Source organism: Notamacropus eugenii, chromosome 6, assembly GCF_028372415.1.
Source record: "Notamacropus eugenii isolate mMacEug1 chromosome 6, mMacEug1.pri_v2, whole genome shotgun sequence".
NCBI lineage: Eukaryota > Metazoa > Chordata > Mammalia > Diprotodontia > Macropodidae > Notamacropus > Notamacropus eugenii.
Window position 1 is genome coordinate 369,822,958 of NC_092877.1, and position 25,524 is coordinate 369,848,481.

Here is a 25,524-nt window from a genome sequence, read left to right on the forward strand (position 1 = left end):
CTGCTGGTGAAAAAAAATCTCTGCAAATTCCATTTCTGGAATTTATCCCTGGTGGGTCTATTTCTGTAACCTGTGCCCTATTCACAGTATTACAGTTGTTTAAATTCTTCAACTCACTGTCTTTGACATGATTACCTTGCATTTTTTTTTGCAAAATTATTACCTCTGTTATCATGAAGACATCAATGTGTGATTTTTGCAGAAGGAAGTTTCTCAGTCTTTTTTGGTTACATTAACCTCACTGTCCTCACTCCACTGTAAAGGGGGGGAGGGATAGCAGCTACTTGTCTCTATTTGGAAGAAATCTTGGTGATCTTCCAGCTTTCCAAGGTCACCAAGCCTGGTTAGTGCCCATTGTTCCTTCTGGGCAGTGTGTTTCCATGAGGTACGTGGCATATAATTAGCAGGTGGTCAGCAAATAAGATTCTGGAGAAGCCATTTAGGTATCGTCATCATGGGATAGTTTTGCAAATTTACCTCCTTATCTAGATCTATATTTGGTATGCTGTGACTTGCAGCCATATAGCAACCCTGAAAGAATGAATAAAGGAAGTAGACAGAGAAAGCATTTTTATTAAGTGCTTACTATGCAGCAAGATATTATGGATTTGTGAATTCATCAGAATGGGGAATGCCTCAGGGTGAGAACGTTGGGAAAATCACTTCATTCCTTGGGCTTCAGTTTCCTCCTCTGTAAAAAGAGGGGATTAGATTAGATAGCCCCTGAGGGGCTTGCTGGCTGTAAATCTATAATTTGCAGAGTTATAGTTGTGTGGGGATCAGCCTTGGTGAATAGACTCCCCACCCTGGGAGTTCCTCATGGCAAGTGGTTACAGTGCCAATAACTGACAACATGTTCTAGTTTATGAGGCACTTGATTTGTTGTTGTCCACTCCTCGGGCCATATTGGACCAGGCCTTTCTGTCCTCCACTGTCTCCCAAAGTCTATTTGAACTTATGTTCATTGGTTCCATGACACTGTCATTCATCTCACCCTCTGCCCTCCCCTTCTCCTTTTGTCTTCAATCTTTCCTAACATCAGGGTTTTCTCCAATGGGTGCCGTCTTCTCATTAGGTGGACAAAGTATTTAAGCTTAATACACGTGTCTTACTTTGAATCTGGAAAGACTGAGGTAAGTTCTCCAAGCATCATGATCACCTCATTTTATAGATGAGATGATTTGCCCAAAGGCATCCAATTAGGAAGAGCCCGGTTTTCTGGATTTCAAATCCAGAGTTTGTTCCAACCCAGGTGTGGTAGAGTATATGTCAAAAAGCAGGAAAATAAGAGGCAGCTAGGTGGTACAAGGGATAGAGCACTGGCCCTGGTGTCAGGAGGACCTGAGTTCAAATTTGACCTCAGAAACTTACTAGCTGTGTGACCCTAGGCAAGTCACTTAACTCTAATTACTTCCAAAGGGAGGGAGAAAGCAGGGAAATGTGTCTATAACAAACTGAGCCCTCTCTCCCTTAATATTTTTAGAAACTCAATTTAGAAGCTTCATTGTAAGCTTCTCATGACTCGTAGTTTCCAAAATCTACCCTCTCTAATCCATCTTCCATACAACTGACAAATTAATCTGCTTAATCACAAGTCTAACCATGTCAGTTCCTTCCTCAAGAATCTTCAAAGACTCCCTATTGCCCCTAGTACAAAATATAGGCTTTTCAGCCTGGCATTTGATATCTTTCACAATCTACTTCCTCTCTCTCTTTCTGGCATTATTTTACATTGTTTTTTTAAAAGTGCTCCTTGCAATGGATTTTATGTGCTGTACCTTGAACTTGGCATTCCTTCTCTTGCCTCCCTATCTTTGGGAGGGGAGGGGGGGAGAGGAGGGGAGGGGAGGGGAGGGAAGGGAAGGGAAACCCAAGTCAATTTACCTTCCTTTGGAGAGGAGAAGGAAGGGGAGTGGGAGGCAGAGAGGAGAGGAGGAGTTGAGTTACCCAGCTAGCTGGGTCCCCATTCAGCCAGTTACTGGCTGACAAAAATAAATGTTTGAGTGGATTGACCCTGGGGCGCTGAGCTACGTTCTCACTCTGAGCAAGGATTGTTCTCTCTGGAGACAAGCAATGGTTAGGCCTGGCTGAGTCAAGTCACCAAGCATTTATTAAGGATCCACTGTATACCAGGAAATGTCCTAAGTGCTAGAAATAACAACAAAAACAGGGAAAAGCTACTTCTTGTTATCAAGGAGCTCAGTTTAATGGGTGCAGACAATGTGAGAACACTCATGTGTGGACAAGTTATATACAAGATAAAACTGAGCTAATGTCAGCATTAATGGGGACTGGGAAAAGCTTAATTTTTTTAAGCTGATCTTTATGTAGCACTTTATATGCATTATTACATCATGGTTTCCCAACAATGCTTTGAGGCAGCTCCTACAGGGGTCATCATCGTCATTTCACAGAAAGGAAAATGGTGGATCCAGAGGTCCCCACATGGGTGTACTCCTGGCCGCACAGCTGGCAAATGTCTGAAGCAAGGACATGTTGGTGCTCTTGATTCCCAGTGTATCCTGTTATCTAGGACCCAATGAGGTCTTTGAAAAGTCATCTTTTTAAGGCAGAGGGAGGCAGACATTTTGCTCCTTGAACTGACACCAGCCCTGAGTAGTAGCATCCTTGACTCTTCCTTGGGCAGACATGGCCAGGGTCACAGGCTCTGAGGAGGCCGCATTAAGAAACACCGAGCCAGCACTGTTTTCTCCCTTGTCTCTGTCTATATTTAAACCTTGGAGGACAAAGGCCGAGGCTGAAAATGCGCTTTATGGGAAAGTAATTTGCTGAGTAGAAAAATGAGTTGCAAGTGCTGCCAGGTCAGGGTGACCCAAGGGAATCAGAAGCCAAAGATCATGTCTGGTCTTCCTATTGCCTTAGTTTCAGTCGCTTTAAAGTACGACTTTACAACATTGCCTGGAAAAGAATGGTGAGGGACCCCTGTGGTTTCCTACCTCTCCATCTGGGGCTGAGTATGCATGTCCCTCACTGTCAGGATTAACTAGGAATTCTGCATCTGGGTAAATACATTTGAGTGGGAGTGAGAGGGGACAGGGATGGCCAAGAGGTTGATATAATCATGGATTCATCTATGCTGGAAAATAGGGTATCTTGGCATTCAGACAGTTTGGCCCATACTCCCATGGGGGTTGGGGAAAAGTCAGGCCCTGGGAGAGAGTCAATAGGGCAAGGGGACCATGGACATCATGGACTGGGAAGGGAGGAGAGGATTTGATTGTGTTGATGTCCAGTCTGAGGACCATGAAGTGGGCCCAGGGATTGTGTGAATGCCCCTTCCTAAGTGTTAGTACCCTGGGCCAAAGCCCTCTTCACCCTGAGCTCATTCTGGCTCAGTCTCCAATATAAAGGAGCTTGACCACTGATCCTTTGTCAGTTTGAAGGGAAAGGAGATGACATAAAATGACAATATTTGGAACAAGAATAATCAGACTTCACTTGGAAATTAACCAAGAATTTTCTCTGAGTTCTGTTTAGCTCATTTGATGAGAGGTCTTCTAAAACATCAATGCTCCTGATAGTCTTTGAGTCCATACTTATAGTGTCGTTATGCAATTTTCAGAGGAGTTTTCTCTCAACAATTGAGGTAGATAGTGCCTATGTCATCCCTATTATCTCTGAACTAAGGATCAGAGATTTCAAATGACTTGTCCATCAATCCCATCATCCCACAGCTAACAAATTGGCAGAGCTTGGACACAAATTTTTGGTTCCAAGAGTGAATTCTGTCTGATTTATGATCAAAACACTGCTTTAAATTTCTGTCATGTTGCTTCCTTTATAAAACACCTTCACATTGGTGATTTCACTTTTTCTTCCCAATGTCTCTCTGATACATGTCGGGCAAATATTATAGGAGACAGGCAGGAACAGCTGCCAAAGTTTCTCTTGAATTCCTGGGCCACCGTCTGTCTTACGTGAGTCCTACCCTTTCAGAACAGGGATGAGTGTCTTCAGGTATTTGAAGAGCTAGACATGGAAGAGGGATTCAATTTGGGTTCTCCTTGGCCCCAGAGAATACAGCCAAGAACAACTGGGGAGAGGCATAGAGAGGCAGATGTTGGAAAAGCTTCTGAACAATTTAACAGTGCCCACAAAAGGAATGGCAGGCACCCCAGGAAATGGAGTGAGTGACCACTCATGAGAGGCTTCGTGCGTTGGCTGAATGACCATTTTGGGGGGAAACTGTACAGGAGAGTTCTAGTTACGGATTGAACAAGACGATCGCAATGGTCCCTTCCCCAGTGCTGAGAGTCTGTGATTCCGGGAGTGTGTCCAACATATGCATACAAATTCATACATATGCCCCTATGTATGTGCATGTGTGTGTGCGTATGTATGTATGTAATGTGTGATGTTCACCAGTTAGCAAGAACTTATTAAGCACCTACTATGTGCTAGATGCTGGGGAGACAAAGAAAGGTAAAAGTTTCTGTTCTCAAAGATATTCTGATAACTATATGGAACTGAAGAAAAAATATTCCATATTATAAATATATTCCAGATTAGAAAACTGAGCCAAGGATAGATTAAATGATGTCCATTTTACGCTCAGAGATAGCGTAGCAGAAGAATACTGTCATAAGCATTTACACTTATATATTGCTCTATGGTTTGCAAAGTACTTTACATGTTACCTTGTTTGATTCCCAAAATAACCCTGTGAGTGGGTACTATTGTTACCCTCACTTTACAGATTAGGAAACTGAGGCAAACAGAGGTGAAAGGACTTGCTGAAGGTCACACAGCTAATCATCTGAGGAAGGATTTGAAATCATGTATTTCTGACTTCAATTCCCATACTCTAACCACCGCACTAGCTACACTTTACTCTATGGAGTGTAGGACTCAGTTGGGAAGACCTGAGTTCAAATTCTGCCCCAGGCACTAGCTATGTGACCTTGGGCAAGTCTGACTTTCCTGACCCTCGTTTTCTTCATATATAAAATGAAGAGCTTGAACTCAGACTTCTAAGGTCCCTGCTAGAGATTGCTAGGTGGTGCAGTGGATAGAGCACCAGTGCAAGAGTCAGGAGGACCTGAGTTCAAATCTCACCTCAGACACTTGACACTCACTAGCTGTGTGACCTTGGGAAAGTCATTTAACCCCAACTGACTCATCCTGGGTCATCTCCAGTCATCCTGAGGAATATCTGGTCCCTGGATTCAGATGGCTCTAGAGGAGAAGTGAGGCTAGTGACCTGCACAGCTCTCCCTCACTCAAAAAACAAAATCAAGTGCAAGTCATGTCATTATTTCTCTGATGGCATGGTCTTCTTTGGCAACGAAGGACGAACACACACATGGAGACTGAGACTCCTTTCTAAATCCCTGTTCCAATGATGGATGAAACATGATTAGGCCAAAGAACACAGGTGCTTAATAAGTGATTATTGACTGACTATTCAAAGTGATGATGGTATTTTAGGACTGCCATTTGGGATGTGATGGAAGGGGCATGAGTACAGTGATGAAAGATGGAGGAAAGGAAAGAAGAGGGAAAGACAAGCAAAGCTCAACTCTGCATGCCAAATGCATTAATTAGTGTAAGACTTCTGGCTTTGATGGCAGAAGTTTTGTGCTTGTCACTGTGGCTGGGTCTCCTGTCCCCCAAAAGGGGCAGAAGCAGATGTGACTGTAGAGCTCATATCATAGAAAGAACCTCAAGCAGAGAAGTCAATTAACCTATCAGTACGTCTGCTAGTGCTGGGAAAAGAGACAGACTGAGTTTCCTTGGATGAGGCCAGTCGGGATGCAGTCTGAAAGGCTGCTTCCAAGAAGACTGGAGCAAGTGCTTTGAGTTCCTAAGTTGGCTCCTGCTATAAGCTGGGAATGACGATGATGATGGTAATGATAACGATGATGTGTGTATGTAGTTATCTGGCTTTTGGCCTACTTATCTTTGGGGTTAAGGCTGAATAGGATTATCTTTCCTGAGAAATGGGGCCCTTGGATACATGGATGCTGGGGTTTCTCCCCCTTCTAATAACTAAAAGTTAAGCAGTTTTGTATAAATGACCTCAAAGGGAAGACAGTAGAGCAGGAAGGGGGTTAGGAATTTCCTTAAGAAGGATAGGGGCTGAATGCTCCTCCTCAGCAAACCCTAATGGCTCCTCCCACCTCCAAGCTCAAATATACTTTTTGGGGGCTTTTAAAACCCTTCATAACTTGACCCATTTCTACTTTTCCAGACTTAACACTTTAATCCCCAGTATGGTCCAGCAAGCCGGCTTCCATTGCTGTTCCTCACAGAGGACCCTCTATCCCCCAGCTTTGTGCTGGTATATACTCTGAATGCTGTCCCTTCTCACCTCTGCCTCCTGGCTTTCCTGCTGTTTCTCTCTTTGAAGACGGAGACAGGTTTTGTTTTGTTTGTTTTTTTTTTTTTTGTACAGCCAACACTTAACCCAGTGACTGGCCCACAGACAGTGTTTGACTGGTCACAGAAGTGGTCATAGAGCTTGAGAGGCACTCCAGGACCTGTGACTGATACCCCACGTGTATGATGGGTACAATACAGTGATATTACTATGATAGAGTTTGTGTGGGGTAAAGAATACAGTAGTGAACTGAGGAAGCACCAGTAAGGAGGTTCATAGTGCCCTTTACCACATAGAACCCAAGTCCTCCAACACAGGCTTTGTCATTTGTGAAACCCAAATTTGGCCATTTGACTAAGCTTTTCCTCCCAGCCCTCTTGGGGAGGAATGCAAAGCGCCATAATTAAGATTGTGCAAGTGTCTTTAGATCCTTGGAGGAAAGGCTCAATGCAGAGCAAAATCTTCTTTCTCTTCTTGTGATTCTCTGTCTCCCATCTGGTCTCTGCACATACTGTCCTCTGTGTCTGGAATGCTCTCCTCACCTTCACCTTTTAGCATTCCTGGTTTCCTTCAAAGCATCGCTCAAGGGCCACCTCTACAAGAAGCCATCTGTGATCCCCTCAGTTTCTAGTGTTCCCTCCTTCCCCTCAATTGTTTTGCATTTATTTTGTATGCATGTTGATAAGTTCTGAACTGCAGCATGGGAAGGAACTCCTGGATCAATAAAATCAGAGATCCATTGGATTCCTGCAATTTTGGACACATTTTAGTTTGTTCTGTTTGAATATCCATCCACATGTAACAGAACACTGACCCTCTCTTCCCTTGAGCTGGCATGAAGTTGAGAATGAATATAATAGGTAACTGACCGCCAAGCCCAGTCCTTACAAGCATGTGCAGAGTGCTCAGTCAATGTAGTTCTCACATGGACTTTGAAGTCCTGTATGGACTATGTATAGACACAACTACTTCTGTTTGCTAACTATGTGGTGAATAAATCCCTCTTTGCTGTATTGCTTCTAATCAATTTGAGCTATCGAAATGTGGAATGATCCTATTCCATGGTGGGATAACTTTACCACTCAAAAAGCGGTGAAAGACTTCCATTCTTGGAGGTCTTCAAGTTAAGACTGGAAGATTACTTGGGTGTGTTAGGGGATTCTTTCCTGTATCTATTGGAGTAAATGCTCAATGTTATTGCTGAGTTGTTTCAATCATATCCAACCCAGATTCTGGAATGGTTTACCATTTCCTTCTTCAGCTCATTTTATAGATGAGAAACTGAGGCAAACAGGGTTAAGTGACTTGCCTGGGGCCACACAGCTAGCAAGTGTCTGAGGCTGGATTTGAAGTCAAGAAGCTGACTCTTCCTGATTCCAGGTCCAGTGCTCTATCCACTTAGCTGCACATGCCCAATAGGTTCCTTTTAACTCAAAAAGTCCATGATAGAGAATGGACCTTTTACTTTATTGACAGGGAACTCACATTGAGCAAATACCTTTGACAAATACAGAGCAGCAGCATTTCCACAATGCAGGAGCTAGAATTGGAAGGGTGAATGTTGGGAAGATGGTGGAGGGCGGGGGACAGAGATTCAAAAGGTATTCATTGTCCAGAGCCTGACTCTTCCCTTGTTCTGATTTCTTCCTTCATGACACCATTCCAGTGAAAGAAGAGACACAACATGGTGAGGGGAAGAACCTTGGGCCCTCCCAGCCAAAGCAAACTTGTGGCCTGTGAGCATGGGCCACTGGCTTTTTGCTTTGCTGCTTATTTTTTCATGTTAGGTGACTGGTAGCTATGACCTTGTGAATTTCAGAAAGTCAGGAGACTGAGCCATCTCAGAACTAGGGTTAGGGTCTAGGAGTGGCATTGACAGCCAGCTGGTCCAACCTGGCACCTCTGAGGAGTGCCTAGTGGTGACAGCCCAGAAGGAACTGAGACCAGGGCCTGCCCAGAAGCAAGGCTGAATTGGGAGGTGAACTCAGTGGGATGGATGCTGTGTAGAAACTGCACTAAGCTGAGGTCATTTTCTTCAGAGACTGAGGTGGAATAGAGGTGAATGAATGACCACCCACACACATTTAGGGGCTGCTGGAAAATGTTTATACCTTTGTTCTGGCTCTAACTTTGAAGTAAATCTCTTTTGTAAAGCTAATTGTTGTTAATTGGAATTTGGGGATTAATCACTGGCAATTAAAATGGGGGCTTGAGCTAAAATCATTAGAGAAAAAGACGCCTCCCCTCAAACTCTGAGGGGAGGGGATATAGTTGGCTTGCTCTGGGATACAAAATGAGCCCAGAACGTTTCTCTCTCCCTCCGCCTCCCCCTCTTCCTCTCCCTCTCCCACTCTCTCTCTCTCTCTACTTCTGTCTTCATATGTATGTATATATGTATATACATACATGCACACATTATAATATATTTAAAGACTTTGAGGGCAGGGAATGCTTTTAATTATTTTTTAAAGTTACATAAAAAGTATTTGAGTATAGATAATGCTTAGATATATGCATGAATTTCCCCCCGTAGAATGATTTCCTTGAGGACGAAGATTGTTTCTTTACTGTATTTGGATTCCCAGCACTTAGAACAGTTTCTGGCATATAGAATTCACTTAATAAATGATATTTGAACCAAAAAGCTGTTTGTTGTTGGTAGAGGTGTTAACAAAATCACTAATTTGGAACATGATTCTCCCAGTGAATAAGCTATTACCTCCCCGGGAGTCTGACAGTGTGCTCACTCTGTAGTGAGTCAAAGTCACTGGGGTTCCCCTGAGGACACGAACATCCTCATTGGGATAGTGGGATCCAGTGTAGCCTCCCTTGATACCCAACTTCCCAGGCAGCAGGAGGAGGGACTGAGCACTTTCCCCTCCCATGAGGTGATGTGACATCTCATTAAAGATAGCGACTATCTGGGCTTGGCATGACAAGTGAATAAATGAAACGGGATTTAATAACAGATGGAATAAATCCCTTGGGGGGGCCGGTTCAGTCTATTTTATCTAAGTGAGATTTGCAAGAATAATTTTTAGGGGAGGTAGAACAAAGATAACCGAGAGCTGAAAGTCCTTTTCTCCCCTGAACATCTTTATTCTCCCAGAAGAGAACTCCAAACTCAGTAGGACATTCCTTTGGCCAGTCCTTCTTCTATATACACCAATATCAGAGGGCAATGCTCATTTAAAAAATAAATCATTTTCTGGACTCTTGTCCTATAAAAGGAACAAGATGTATCATCCATGTATGTCACCCATGTTTCTTGAAGGCAAAAAGAGTAATGATTTTATTTTGTGAAATCCTGGAGAATTGTGCTAATTTCAGAATAGTAATGCACATATTGTGTTGTGTAGATACATGTATCTATCTATTTATCCATACGTACATAATACATACATCTGTCCATCTATCTACCTCAATTCTGTGTTCATCTTATTAATGTATCTCATTAATGTGACTGTTCCTGCACCAACCAAATAAAGACCCATCCATTACTGCCATCTTTTGGGATTCTTGTCCATATTCTTCCCTAAATCTAATGCAGGGGTAATTAACCCAATGTGCTAGAATCAGACTCCACTGGCAGGGCTAAACACTGAGACCCCTCATCTCCCTCAAGTACATTGCAATATAATGTATCATGTTGCAGATTTTTAAAACGTTCCAGTGGGCTGCATCTTCCTGGGTTTCAGTCCTATCATAGGTCAGGGGATCATTGCTTTAGAGTTCACAGGAGACATTGGAAGGAAGCCAGGGAAACCAGGAAGTAGAGATGAGAAGAGAGTTTCAGGCATGGGAGGGAGAAAGAGGGGTAATGAAAGGGCATGGATACTGGATGTGGAATATCATGTATGAGACACAGGACTAAGGCCCTGGTCATGGGATCGTAGATTATGTGGAGGGGAATGAAGACTAGAGAACCTGAGAAGGGCTAGTTTGTGGAGGGCTTTCAAATCCAAACAGAAGATTTTCTATTTAATCCTGGACATGAGAGGGATCCACTGGGGTTTACTGAGTGGTAAAATGAGAGATGTGGTCAGACTTGGGCTTTGGGAATATCATTTTGACAGCTGTGTGAAGGCTGACCTGATGTAGGGAGAGATTTAAGGCAGAGAGACCAACCAGAAAACAGTAGTAAAGGCACAAAGGGATGAGGGTCTGAACCAGGGTGTTGACTGTATGAGTGGAGAGAGAAGGGAGGGTACATGACAGACGTAAAAATAGAAATGACAAGACCTACCTCACAGAACTGTTGTGAGGAAAGTCTTGTGAAGCTTAAAGCGGCATAGATTATAAATTATTATCTTTGGCTGGGGAATAGAGCAGAACTGTCTGATTCACACAGGAATCAGACCATGACTCTGACTTCCTAGGATAGAACTGTAACTACTGGATTAAATTGTGATTGTTCATCAGATTAAGGATTTCCTTTTTCCCTTTAGCAAATGTCTTCCTGCATTCAAGAGGCCCCATCTGTAATGTATCTGCAAAGTTCAAGTATTCTGTGATCTATTTCACTGGTTTGTCCATCCAACTAGAAAATCTGCTCTCCTTTGGAGCTTTGGGCAGGGAAGGTGGTCTTGCAGGATACTTTACATGTGGTAGGAACCTGCTACATGCTTAGTGAATCAAGTTAAGTTGAATAATTTAATTTTGTGTGACCTATCATGCTCTGTTCCATTCATTAATGTAAAAAGAAAGGAGAAAACTCAACATGTCAATAATTAGACATTGAAGACAAGGCAGCTAGATGAGGGGAAAAACCCCACAGAATGCAGCTGTCCTGGGATAGAGTATTTGCTCTGGATCCAACTTAGAAGGAAGACCTCCTTCTAATGGGTTCTTGAACAACTAAAGTCTTTATTTGACATCAGAGAGCTATGGGCTTCTATTGCTTTCTCTTGTGTGACAAACAGAGCTAGGGTAAAAAAGACAAGGGAAACAGGGGAAGTTCCTTGTTCTGACTTCTTCTAGAATAAAGAGGGCAGCTAGGTGGTGCAGTGGATAGAGCACTAGTGCAGGAGTCAGGAGGACCTGAGTTCAAATCTCACCTCAGACACTTGACACTCACTAGCTGTGTGACCTTGGGAAAGTCACTTAACCCCAATTGCCTCATCCTGGGTCATCTCCAGTCATCCTGAGGAATATCTGGTCACTGGATTCAGATGACTCTGGAGGAGAAATGAGGCTGGTGACCTGCACAGCCCTCCCTCACTCAAAAAGCAAAGTCAAGTGCAAGTCATGTCATCATTTCTCTGATGGCATGGTCTTCTTCAGCAACAAAGGACACATCCAGATCTAGAATAAAAACACAAGTGAGAATCTCAGAAGGTCAGAATCAAAAGGGACCCTCTGGGAAGTTAGTTCCACAGAAGCCCGAACACCTCTTACCTCTACAGCATCCCTGACAAGTAGCTACTTGGCTTTCATTTGAAGACCTTCAGGGAGAGGCAGCAACCCACATCTCTTTGGGGAAGCTGGAATTGGGACACATTTTAAATACATCAACTCTAAACCTGTTTCTCTGTAGCTCCCAACTACTGCTCCAACTTCACTTTCCAGGGCTAACCTTGGAGATCCCTAGATCTTTCTCAGATAAAGTGTTCTCTAGCCATGTCTCCCTTATCCTGTACTTCTGAAATTGATTACTTGCACCCAAGTGTAAGTCTTTGAAAGGCAAATGAGACAAAGGGAAAGGAGGCTGGAGACTTGTTCCTCTGAGGTTCTGAAAGAGAATCAGTGAAAAGAAAGAATATTTCAAAACAAAAAGGAAGGAACTTGGAGAAATTGTTGCAGATACTCTACATTTTCACAATAAATCAGAAGGCCAGAGTAGGAGTAAATAAGTAAGAGGGGTGTAGAAACAGGATGCGAACCATGGATAGTAGAAATGTTCAGAAGGGTTTTAATGATGACCACACTTAAGTAGAAGTAGGTAAGAGCACTACAGAGCAGCATGAGAGCCCAGTTCAGATTAGATTAGGGCAATATTTGTGATGGAGCCAACTCACTTATGGTTTATGATTTTCTCAAGGGTTACTTGGCAGCCTCAGAACAGGAATGGGAGATTAGAGCCTAGGATTGAGGGTGGGCTGGAAGGGTACAGTAGTAGAGTGAAGGGACAATGGATTCTGCTTCTAATGAATGTTCAGTTGGAATGTCTGACCATAGGGGCTGATCTGAGTAGGCAGGCAAGTGAATCCAGAAGCCATTTGATAGACTGAGACAACTGAGAAGGGGCCAAATACCCAGATGTCAGGTATTGAGGACAAGTGATTTTTTCCTTGGGAGGTGGAGAAGTGTGTGTGTGTGATATAATCCACATATAATTTCTAGTCTTGGAGAGTTGCCTGAGGCCTGGAGAGCTTAGAGCTGTCCACAGCTAAATGACTGGTATAGGATCACAGGTGGTATTTGAACTCAGGTCTTCTGGATTCCACGTGGCGCATTCAAGCCACGTGACCACATTGGCTCTTGAGTGCTTTGCAAAGATTGCCAGATGATTCGGTTCATTCATCAAGGTTCTTGCCCAATGGTATCTTCTTCACAGGAATGTTTGGAGGAAAACTCTTGTAATCCTGAAAGCCCTGGAGAAATGGGAGTTATTATTAATCTCATATTTCAGTGAGTTTCCTTATCTGAAGGCTGAGAGGGATGGACCTAACTGACCTCTGAAGTTCCTTCTAGCTCTATCTCTGACCCTGGGACCATGTCTGGGAAGGCCAGCCCGAGACCCAAGTGCCATTAAGTTAGAAATCAGACAATCATTGAGTGGGAAAGGTCCTTAAGGATCAATTTGTCCAACCCCTTTGTTTTATAGAGGAGCAGACACAAACCAGGAGAGACTGCATGCTGTACCTGAGGCTGCCAATGAAGTAGGACATCCGAGTCCTAGGATCCAGGTCTCCACACCACTGCTCCAAATTTTTCCACTCTGGAACACTGACATTTCCAATCAAGTAATCAACAAATGTATTGAGTGCCTGCTATGTGTTGAGCTCTGCATTAGGCTCTATTCATACAGATACAAAGAGCGCAGCAGCCTCTGCTTGCTAGGAGATTATGTGCTCATGGGGAAGAAAGCAAATCTGAATATATAAATTAAAAGGAAGAGAATAAATGCAAATAAGCACGACAAAGTCAGCCTGGGAGGCTGTTAACAATTGTGGAAGGGGGACACTGAGGGAAGGCCCCTTCTAGAAGACAGTGGATTTCCAAAGGTTCTTTTGCTCTATAACACTATGTGTGTGTATGTGTGTGTGTGTGTGTGTGTGTGTGTGTGTTTGTCCTTCATTGCTGAAGAAGACCATGCCACCAGAGAAATGATGACATGACTGGCACTTGACTTTGTTTTGAGTGAGGGAGGGCTGTGCAGGTCACCAGCCTCACTTCTCCTCCAGAGCCATCTGAATCCAGTGACCTGATATTCATCAGGATGACTGGAGATGACCCAAGATGAGGCAATTGGGGTTAAGTGACTTTCCCAAGGTCACACAGCTAGTGAGTGTCAAGTGTCTGAGGTGAGATTTGAACTCAGGTCCTCCTGATTCTTGCACTGGTGCTCTATCCACTGCACCACCTAGCTGCCCCATAACACTATATGAGGAGGGTACCAGGCCCGGAAGGAAAGTACTGTTTTCTTCTGGTGAGCTCTTTGCTTGATAGTTAATGTAGGGTCCTGCAGCTGTCACGAGGATCCCCTTCCTTTACTTCAAGTCTTTCTCATTATCATAGGATCCAAATTTTGTAAGTAAATGCATATGTTGGTAACTGTGAATGTGGGATAGGCTGGAGATTGCAGGATTGGGGAACAGGACAGTGGGTGAAAAATAAGTATGGGCTAACATGTTATGGGAGGGAAGGAATGTATGTGAGAAGGAAAAAAAAAGATGGCTGAAATGAGCAGAAGAGAAAAAGCAAGGGAAGAAGAGCTGCTTGTAGACTCGAGTACACAATGACCATGGAGCGTGGCTGTGGGGATGCCAGGGAGCTTTCTGAGGCTGCATCCACAGGGATATCTGGAGCCCAATATCCCTTCTAGGTCCAAATCTGTGACCCTGGGCTGCTCTGGAGCTGGCACCCTCAACGTAAGAGTCTCTTCAAGCATCAGGAGGACTTAGAAAGCTCTTCTCTATACTTGTCTTCCATTTGAGGTGGAAAATCACTGAAAAAGATAAACCAAATTTCATGGTAAGCCAGGTAAAGCAAAAGGTTGGGCCTGAGAAGCCTCTGGTTTGAGGGGATAGGTTAAGATCCAGGAAATCCCCTAAAAATGCTCTGGATTCTGTCACTCTACCTGTAGTTTCACTAAGGCTCAGAAATGGAGATTTAAAGCTGGAAGAGACTCTGAGCTCATCTAATCCAACCCCTTCATTTTGCAGATGAGTAAATGAAGGTTAAATGATTTGCTTAAGGTCATAGAGGTAGTAAGTGGCAGTCAGGATTTGAACCCAGGTCCGCAGATTTTCAATGCAAAGATATTTCCTCCCTACTCTGTTGCCTCCCCTATATGATGCCTGTGAAAAAATTCTGCATGGTATAGCATGCTATACCAATATAGAGGAAAATATATAAAGCTCAAATTTTGAAATTCTTCTCTTTAATAAGAACACACATTTGTGTAGCACTTTGAGGTTTACAAAGCACTTTATTCACATCAGCCCTGTGATGATGGTGATAATGAACACTATTAACCATTTTACAGGAAACCAAACTCCAAGAAGCCCAGTGACTTAGTCCATATCATAGAGCTCGAAAGAATTTTCACCCCCTTGAAACTCTGCATGGCAGCAGCAGAGGTGACCACTGTAGAAAGCAGAGGTGACCACTGCAGAAAGCAGAGACTGTTTTGGCCGAGCCTCAGGTACTTTAAATGGTGTCCTGTTGTTGGGGGCTCCGAATTTAAACATGCAACAGGTCAATATTTAAACTATTTCAAACAAAATAGAATTGATTAAAAATTATTGATGGTTTTTACTTTTACATTATGTCCCTTTCTATCAACCAATCAGCCAGCATTTTATTAAATGTTTACTGTATACCAGGCACAGTACTAAACACCAGAGATACAAAGACAAAAGTAAACAATCCTTGGCCTCAAGAAGCTTACATTCCAATGGGGAGCCCAACATGTACCTATAAAAATACCTCTAGATTACATCCAAAATGAATACGTTTGTTTTATTAGAGAGGGTCCCCTAGATGGGGGGGATCAGCAGGGCTTCATGTACAAGGTGATGTTTGAACAGAGTTTGGAAGGAAACCAAGAATTCCAAGAAGCAGCAGTGAGGAAGGAAAGCATCCTAGGCATTGGGGAAAGCCAGTAAAAAGGCATGTTGGTAGAAGATTGAGCACTGTGTGTGAAGGGCAGCAAGGGGTGTGTGGCACAGTATGGCTGAATGATAGGATATTTGGAGGGATGTAATATGTAAGATGTTATGTAAGATGTGGGGTAGTTAGATAGCACAGTGGATAGAGTTCCAGACCTGGAGTCAGGAAGACTCATCTTTTGAATTTGAATGTGGCCTTAGACACTTACTAGCTGTATAATCCTGGGAAAGTCACTTATCCCTGTTTGCCTCAGTTTCCTCATCTGTAAAATGAGCTGCAGGAGATGGAAAGCCACTCTTGCCAAGAAAACCCCCAATGGGGTCATGAAGAGTTAGATACAACTGAAACAACTGAACAACAACAATATATAAGACCAAGAAGGTTGGAAGAAGACAGGTTGAGAAAAGTTTCAAGCTTATAGAGAGAAAGCTTGGCTTAGGGCAACCAGTGAGGTGGTCTTGAAAGAAGGAAAACCTGAGTTCAAGTCCTGTCCCTGACACATACTGGCTGCATGATCTTGGGTAACCTCTCCATGCTCTAGGCACCTAAGACAATCAATCATAGAGAATGAGTTGACTTGTATTGGTAGATAGAGTTCCCTAAGTTGAAATACCTCTGTGCATACGGAATCATAGATCGAGACAATGTAAATACATACAGGCAATTTCTGATTACATTCTTTCCTCCCCACTGAGTCTTTCATTGTAACAAAGATTAAAAAGAAAGAGAAAAAAAGCAGTTTAACAAGATAACCCAATATATCAATCATGTCTGATAAGATACACACTGTAGAATTAATTGATGTTTTAACGAGAGGATATATCTTATTTATACATTTTTTATAAAAACTGAAGGTAAAATATTGACTGTGGGTCACAGTCAGTAAGACTGAGATTCAAGTCCACTTCTGATTTGCATTAGCTGCACATCATGGGCAAGCCTCTTAAGCTTTCATCGACCTGTGAGACTTCTTAAGACAACAAACTGCTGCTGTGTTACTGAGATGCATCAGTGGAGGGAGTTTATGCATTGGGAGTTCCTGGATGATCTCCCAGATCTGAACTTAGGAAATAAATAAATCAACATCTGACCTCTCTGGAAACTTTCTTGATTGTTTCAGCAATGAATGGATGATTTACTCTTTTAAAAAAATCAAAGAATATTATAAGCAATCAAATGTGATAATGGGTAAAAAGGAGTTTGTAACTTTAAGGCTCTAGATAAACGAGAGCTGTTATTATTAACTCTGGGAAAAGCAGGAGAGGTTTCCTAGAGGCGTTTGGATAAGGATCAGGCTATAAATAAGCTCCTCTCATCACTTTTTCGCTGGGCATCATTTATATTTACCATGCCATATACCCCTGTATTTTTTTTTTTTGAGCAATGGGCCACACTGTAGAAGAAAGCTCCTTGGACCAGCAAATCAGGGTCCATCTCAAAGCCTTACCTGCCCGATCTTCAAGCTGGTTGCTACCTTTATGTCTTCCCTTTGGTCCATACCTCCCCACTCCTATGTGATCTCCCAAGTTGGAGAAGTAGAAAGTAACTCATTATCATCACAACACAAAATAAAAATCCTCCAGTCTCCTGGATGAGGTTCACCAAGTCTGATTCCTTTGTTTCAGTCTGCAAGCCCTAAGAGCCTCTTGTCTTGTTCCATAGCAAACTCAAGGGGTCAGAAATGTTGTCCTTCCTAATGTCTGACATCATCCAGGAGAAGACTGGCAAACGGTGGGGGAGGCGGCTGTCACACATTCCAGATACCCCTCTATTTAAAACTCAAGGCAGAGCTGGGTGACAATAGCCAAGCAGCCAGACTTTGTCCCATACAAACACTTTTGGCACCAAGGAGAATGGCCGAAAAAGGTAAGATTTAAAAGTCTCATTAGGAGAAGAATTATGTAGTCTGTAAGACCTTCTTGGCAGTAACAATAGATATTATCCTGTTAACTGGGTCATATTTTATAATGCTGCTTTGTAGATATATTTAGAGAACGGAATCTCATTGTCAGAGAAGCCTTAGTAATATGTGTTGATCTGTCTGGAAAAGACTCTGGAGAAACTGTGGGATGTCACCCAATCCAACTATACAAATCATTTTGAAAAAGAGACAAAAATGTTTTTTTTCCATTAATGCAAATAGTAAGGTCATTTGGCTCACTTGTGGGCATGAGTGGTGCTTGGGGAAAAAAGAATAGATTTGAATTCAAAGGTGCAGGTTCAATCCTGACTCTGTGGCTTAATCTGTGTGAGCTTGTAGGAAGTTGTACCCTCTCTCCTCCCATCACAGCTCATTGCTCTAGAGATAGAAGGGTCCTTAAAGACTAGCTAGTCCCACCCTCTCATTTTTATAGGTGAGGAAACTGAGGCCCACACATACTAAATGACTTACTCAAGGTCACACATGTAGTAACTGTCAGATTGGGCTCTTGGATTCCAAGGACTGGGTTAATATTTTTTGTACCATGGAACCCTTTGGCAGGTGAATGAAGCTTTCTCAAAACTGTATTTTTGCAGCCTGCATTCATTATTGAAGGGAATGCTAAACTTCACCTAAAGTTTAGTGAAAATAAAGATGTATTTTTCCCATCAAAGTTCACAGACCCTTTGAAATTGATCCATCAGCAGACAAGAGGTCTGTGCACCCCAGGTGAAGAACCCTTGGACTCAATGATGTTCAGAGTCCTTTCCTAGTCTGAATCCTATGATCTTAATTTCAATGAATTATATGGGATAGCTTCACTTATGGCACCCTTAGAATATTGAATGGAGAACCGATCTTAGAGGCAGGCCCTGGGGCCATTTATCACCCAGAGAATGCTCCAAGGTATCAGCTGAAGAGAAGGTTCTATTTTGCATTGGCATAGGAAATGTCATCACCAGGAGTTCCTTAGACCAGTGGAGGCTCCGGCCCAGCACAACAAACAAAGAAGTGAAGTCCCTGTGCTGTGGTCAGAATTCATCAAGTCATAGAATGGCATTATTAAAAAAACTCTTAGGGGTCCCCTAGTTCAGCCTCCTGCCCATTGCAGGAATCACCTCTATTACCTCCCTGACAGATTCAATAAATAAATGCATCTTGAAATGGTTTCTTATGTCTGAAAGTATAAATGGCCATTTTTCTCAGTTAGGGAATGAATGCAGGTACCAAAAGCACAATCTGTAGTGTGAATATACATTTATTTTCAGCCAGAGTGGCCGCATTGTGACTCATACGTTCCTCCCACAGACAGGTGAAGGCTCATGCTAAGGGATATGGAGAACATCCACATATACATAGGTTTGGGTTGATTTTTACAAAAGAATATTAGACAGATGTATTGCTCATGCACTTATACAGAAGTGCTAAGTGAAAGCTGGAAATATTTTATTTTTCATATGTTCTTATGCAATCTCCATGTGTGTCTAGTTACAAGAACTAAAGTTATAAGCTGGGTAATATGATACCTAAACTTTTGAGGCCTTGATTTCCTCATTACAAAAAGGGCAGGGTGGAGAAGGGGAACTTTTACCTGATGATCTCCAATGTACATGCCAGCTCTACGTTGATGGTCCTAAGAACTGAGAGCTTTGAAAAATACTGTGACATGGAACATCATTTGACAGATCCTTTAAAAAGACAGGTTTGGACTGTAATGACTTCCTGACTTTAAAGTCTTCTTTCACCTCAAATGACTGTAAAATACATAGAAATGTATGTATACATAGAGATATAACTATTGTTCAACATATACTTATAGCCATATGTGACAGGTAAGGAAAAAGCATTATTTTTTTTCCAGGAAGGTTAAATAAATGCCATATCCAAGGTCATACTATGAGAATAGAAATGGAAAGTGGGTGATTTTCTTCCTGTGAGGAACAATAGTATCTGTTTGAAATTGTCAAGATTGTTGGGAGAGAATCCAATTTAAAAAAAATGCTCAGAAAAGTATTCTGTTCCATTTTGGAAATTTTCCTTCGAAAATGATGTCTCAAATTCAAAAATGACTTTCTCCACCAGTGCTTTTACATTAATAGAATTTTCAAAAATGCATGTTGTATAAGCACTGCAAATTATCTGAGGATTGTGAACATTAAAAATATCCATCCTCTCTTTGTTGACTAATAGCATGAAATTGAATTGCAATTCTCAATTAATGGCAGATCCAAGGCTTTAGGACTAGGGTGTTGACAATACTAAATTTCTCCTGGGGCCATTCCTTTGTGCTTTTGCATAAATGTGTTGTGTTATGTTGTGTGTAGGGGTTCAGGTATTAGGGTAGATTATATACATACGTATATATATATATATATATATATGTATATATATACATATATATATGTTTATCTCTATCTGCCTACCTACCTATCTGTCTGTGTGTCTATCTAGAAAACTTTACAAATAAGAACAAATTTTTAGTAGAATGGAGAAAGTAAGAAGAACCAAAAGAATTATTAGCTCTGCCTGTCTAGATGTCAGTATCTCACAGAATATCACAGTTGGAAGATACTCTAGTGGTCATGGAATCTAATCAATCTATTAATCAAAAAGCATTGATTATGTGCCATCTATGGGCCAAGCTCTGTGCTAGGTGTTGGGGATATGAAGACTAATGAGACAATCCAACCCACAAACTAAAACCATCTTCTTCACAATGTATCTGTCACATTATCATCTCTGGTCTCCGCTTTACGTTCTTCAATGAGGAGTGGCTCATGGTAAAATACAGTGGAGCATTTTCTTGATAGGTTGCGAAACAGAGGTTCTGGACTTAAATCTTGACTGTCACAGTGTGGCCTTAAGCAAGTTGTCCATTCTTTCTTGGTTTTAGTTCTGTCCTATTCAGAAATGAAGGAGGTTACCACCCAGCTCTAAATTTATGCCTTGAGAATCACATGATTTGAATCAGAAGAGCTGTCAGCACCATCTTGCTTAATTAGAGGAATCCCTATTATAACATTCCCAATGAGTCCAGCCCAACCCCTTGAGCCTATAAACCTCCTGAAACAGGCACCCCATTCCACTTCTGTATATTTTAATCTTTTGAGAATTTTTCTTTGCAATACACACCCATTGTTCTATCATTTAGGGCCAACTAGACTCTGCCTAGCCCCTTCAACAAGACAAGCCTTAGAACGCTTGAATAGAGTTACCATTACCCTCAGCCAAGTCTTCTCTAGCCTAAAAATTTCCAGTCCCTTCAGATGATAAACTTGAGGCCCTGAACTATTCTGCTTACCCTCTTATGGATGCTCCCCATCTTATCAATAACCTTTCTAAGGAGCTCAACATCCTGTCCAAGATGGGGTCTGACACAGATCTCAAGTGCATCAGTGTGTGCTTTTGTAAAACACTATTTATCGTACCTATTGGTAGGCCAGTGCTAACCCCTGCAAACTCTTGGACTCCAGTTTCTGTCTTTGAGAAGGAACCGCGTTCCTCCATAAGTTCCATTTGACTGGTATGGATTATTGTAAGCTATTGAGCAGAAAGCTGTTTTTTGATGGCATGCAATGCCTGTGTTGTAGTTTTTTAGGCTCTCAATAACCATTTCTTTCTCTTTCCTGTATTTTATACAAGATATTGCTACTGGTGCTGCATTTTGAACATTTAAGAATGAGTTTTGTCCAGTCCACAGTCTATATTACTGTCAAAGGGTTTTTCCTTAAATACAGAAATGATCACATGACTACCCTATTCAACCACCTACAGTAGCTCCCTATTAACTTAAGGATAAAAGAAAGACTCTTCTGTTTATTTCTTTTTTAAAAAAATATTTCTTTTCAGTTTTCAACATTCACTTCAACATAATTTTGAATTTCAAATTTTCTCCACATCTCCCCCTCCCCCACCCCAGGACAACATGTATTTTGATTATCCTTTCCTCCAATCTGTCCTCCCTTCTATCACCCCCCCCCCCCATCCACTTCCCTTCTATTTTCCTGTAGGACAAGATAGATTTCTATATCCCATTGCCCAAAAACCTTATTTCCTAGTTGCATGTGAAAACAATTTTTAGCATTCATTTTTAAAGTTTTGAGTTTCACATTCTCTCCCTTCCCCCCTCCCCACCCACTCTCATTGAGAAGGCAAGCAATTTGATATAGCTTATACATATGTAGTCATGCAAAACTCTTTCATAACAGTCATGTTGTGAAAAATTAACTATATTTCCCTCCATCCTGTCCTGCCCTCTATTTATTCTATTCTCTCCTTTGACCTATCCCTCTACCAAAATATTTGCTTCAAATTACCCCTTCCTCCAACCTGCTGTCCCTTCTATTTTTCCCCCTCTCTTATCCCCTTCCCTTTTGCTTTCCTGTAGGGTAAGATACACTTGCATACCCATATGAGTGCATATGTTATTCACTCCTGAAGTTAAATCTGATGAAAGAAAGGCTCATTTTTCCCTCTCATGTTCCCCTCCATTGTAAAAGCTCTTTCTTGCCTCTTTTATGTGAGGTGATTTACTACATTCTACCTCTCCCTTTCTTTTTCTCCTAGTACATTCCTCTCAACACTTAATTTTCTTTTTTAGATATCATCCCTTCATATTCAACTCACCTCTCTCTATGTATATATGTATATACCTATACATGTATATATATATATATACACACAGACATATACATGTATATATGTGTGTATACATATATATGTATATATGTATACTCACATATTTCCTCTAACTATCCTAATACTGAGAAAGATCTCATGAGTTACAAATATCACTTTTCCATGTATGAATGTAGGCAGTTCAATTTTAATAAGTCACTTATGATTTTTCTTTCTTGTTTACTTTTTCATGCTTCTCTTGATTCTTATATCTGAAAGTCAAATTTTCTATTCATCTATGTTCTTTTCAACAAGAATTCTTGGAAGTCCTCTATTTCATTGAAGTTCCATTTTTTCCCCCTGAAATATTATACTCCATTTTGCTGAGTAGGTGATTCTTGGTTTTAATCCTATCTCCTTAGATCTCTGGAATATCTTATTCCAAGCCTTTTGATCCCTTAGTGTAGAAGCTGTTAACTCGTGTTATCCTGATTGTGTTTCCACAATACTTGAATTATTTCTTTGTCTGCTTGTCATATTTTCTCCTTGATCTGGGAACTCTGGAATTTGGCTACAATATTCCTAGGAATTTTCCATTTGAAATCTCTTTCAGGAGGTGATCAGTAGATTATTTTCATTTCTATTTTACCCTCCAATTCTAGAATATCAGGGCAGTTTTCCTTGATAATTTCTCGAAAGATTTCTTAAAAGATGTCTAAGCTCTTTTTTTGATCATGGCTTTCAGGTAGTCCAATAATTTATAAATTATCTCTCTTGGATCCATTTTCCAGGTCAATTGTTTTTCTAATGAGATACTTCACATTGTCTTCTATTTTTTCATTCTTTTGGTTTTGTCTTATAGTTTCTTAATTTCCCATAAAGTCATCAGCTTCCATTTGCTCCATTCTAATTTTTAAGGAATGATTTTCTTCAATGAACTTTTAGAGCTCTTTTTCCATTTGGCACATTCTGCTTTTTAAGGTGTTCTTATCCTCATTGATTTTTTTGACCCTCTTTTGCCATTTGGGTTAGTCCGATTTTAAAGATGTTATTTTCTTCAGCATTTTTAAAATTTCTTTTAGCAAATTGTTAACTCACTTTTTTCATGATTTTCCTGCATTACTCTCATTTCTCTTCTCATTTTTTCCCTCTACTTCTCTTACTTGATTTTGAAAATCTTTTTTGAGCTCTTCCATGGCCTGAGATCAATTCATATTTTTCTTGGAGTCTTTGGATGCAGGCGCTTTAGCTTTGTTGTCTTCTTCTGGTTGTATGTTTTGATCTTCCTCATCACCAATGATCTAAGAAAATTCCTCTTCACTGAGAAAGTCAGAAACCATAGTCTATTCCTCCCCCCCCCCCCCCCGCCTTTTGCTCATTTTCCTAGTCAATTACTTGACTTTTGAGCTCTTTGTTAAGTGAAGGGCTTCAGCCGTGCTGGAGCTGGACCACACTCCCCTCTCAGCCATATGAGGGACCTTTCCCACTAACCTTTGAAGCTATCTGGTGTTTGTGCATTGGGAAGTCTGGAAACTGCAGCAATTCAGTCCTCTAACATCTGTTCCAGCTCTGTCTGCACTGGCACAGCCCATGCTGAACTGTACTCTGTTCCCAGCCCCTTGCAATAAATCCTTCCTCTTGACTTTCCAGATTGCTTTGGGCTGGAAATTTGCTTGTCTGTCATTTTGTGGCTTCTGCTGTTCTAGAATTTGTTTAGAGTAATTTTTTACAGGTTTTTTGAGAGATTTGAGGGGGAGAGCTCTAGCAATTCCCTGCTTCTACTGTGCCATCCTGACTCTGCCCTCCTTTTGTTTATCTTTCAAGGCTTTTCATATACAGGCACCAACTTATCTCCCCAGCCCCATTCTGTGTTAGTCCCCTTACCATGCTCTTCAGTTTGGTCAAATTGACCTCTCTTTCCTTTTCACATAACACTCCTGTATCTGAGCCTGTATGCTAACTATCTTCCATGTCTGGAATATACTTTCACCTCCTTCCTCCTCCTCCTCCTTTTTTTTCCCTCTCCCTCCCAGAGTCCTTTTTTTCCCTTGAGAAGCAGCTCTAGCACCACTGTATTCATGAGGTATTTCCTGATTTACCATTTCCAGCTTCCTCCCTAATTGTTTGGACCTTCTTTATTTTCATTGTTTCCTACTATTTCTATGTGCTTGTCTCTCCCATTAGCCTATAAGCTCTTTGAGGTTAGGGACTGTTGCCTTTCTAACTCGGTATCCCCGGTGCCCAATATAGTGCCTGGCTTATAGTAGGTATTTAATAAATACTTGTTGATGAATCAAATTACTGACATTTACATGGACCATTAAATTTGTAAAGCACTTTGAATACATTATCTCATATGTGCCTCATAAGTACAAACAGATTAGAAAACTGAGTCTCAGAGAGAGGAACTCATCTGCCCAGCTAGGAAGTGACAGTCAGGATTTGGAAGTACATCTTCCTGTTTCCAGGCCACTATATTCCCTACTCCATATGGTGCATGAGATAATAGATGCATGTGAATATACCTCCACATATATCCCACATGCCATGTGACATGTATTACATGTTATCAGTTCTATAAATAACATTATGTATTGAATGTTATCTGACATCTATATCTATTTTTGCTTCATGTGAGAATGGGTTTATTTTTCTTGATTCCATGTTAAGAAAAAAATGAATTACTTCATATAACTCTACATGAATTCACATTTATCTTCTGTTTTTTGTTTTTTAAACAGAATCTACGGCTTCAAACTTGCTTGTCCCTGTCCTCCTATTGATTGGCTGGATTGTAGGCTGCGTCGTGATGGTTTATGTGATCTTCTCTTGATAGAAGTAGGTGGTTTTGAACTGATCATAAATATTTGTACCAAGTAAATCTCTAATATAAAAATCATCTTTTCTATTTTACTGATCGAAGCTTCTATCATGCAGGAAAGAAGATTTCAAATTGACATCTCTTAGAAGACCCAAGAAGAGAAATGAAAATGACTAATCATTAAAAATATCCCATTGATAAGCATGACATTTGCCATCACTTTTAAAGTTTGGGCATGCAAAACTCCCACCTTAAAGCCTGTTTCTTTCAAAGTATTTAGATTGACTTTAGGACATGCAGTCACCAGGTGTCTTATCAATGCCCTGGTGGGGTGGTCTGAACAATCTGACATCTCACTGGTGTGGTTAACTGAGACAAAGAGAATATGGCTCATTTTTCTACTAATATCTTTTCTAGAAAAATATTGCTATTAAAACAAGTAGGCATAATTGTCTAAAAATAGCAAGAGTATGAACTTGTAATATATGA

At 41.3% G+C, this 25,524-nt stretch overlaps 1 protein-coding gene across 2 annotated transcripts in view; it reads left to right on the plus strand.

Moving 5' to 3' along the window:
- The window catches only part of STRIT1 (small transmembrane regulator of ion transport 1), a 47,012-nt gene extending 21,773 nt beyond the window's left edge, over nt 1–25,239 (plus strand). The window contains exons 1-3 of one of the 2 annotated variants that reach the window (XM_072621027.1): nt 17,344–17,542; nt 24,956–25,052; nt 25,152–25,239. In XM_072621027.1, the coding sequence (XP_072477128.1) occupies nt 17,530–17,542; nt 24,956–25,047 (105 nt within the window). In that variant the 5' untranslated portion in view covers nt 17,344–17,529 and the 3' untranslated portion in view covers nt 25,048–25,052; nt 25,152–25,239. Of the gene's footprint in view, nt 1–17,343; nt 17,543–24,955; nt 25,053–25,151 lie in introns of those variants that run through there. The other variant, XM_072621026.1, reaches the window with a different exon arrangement.
- The last annotated feature ends 285 nt before the right edge of the window (nt 25,240–25,524 follow it).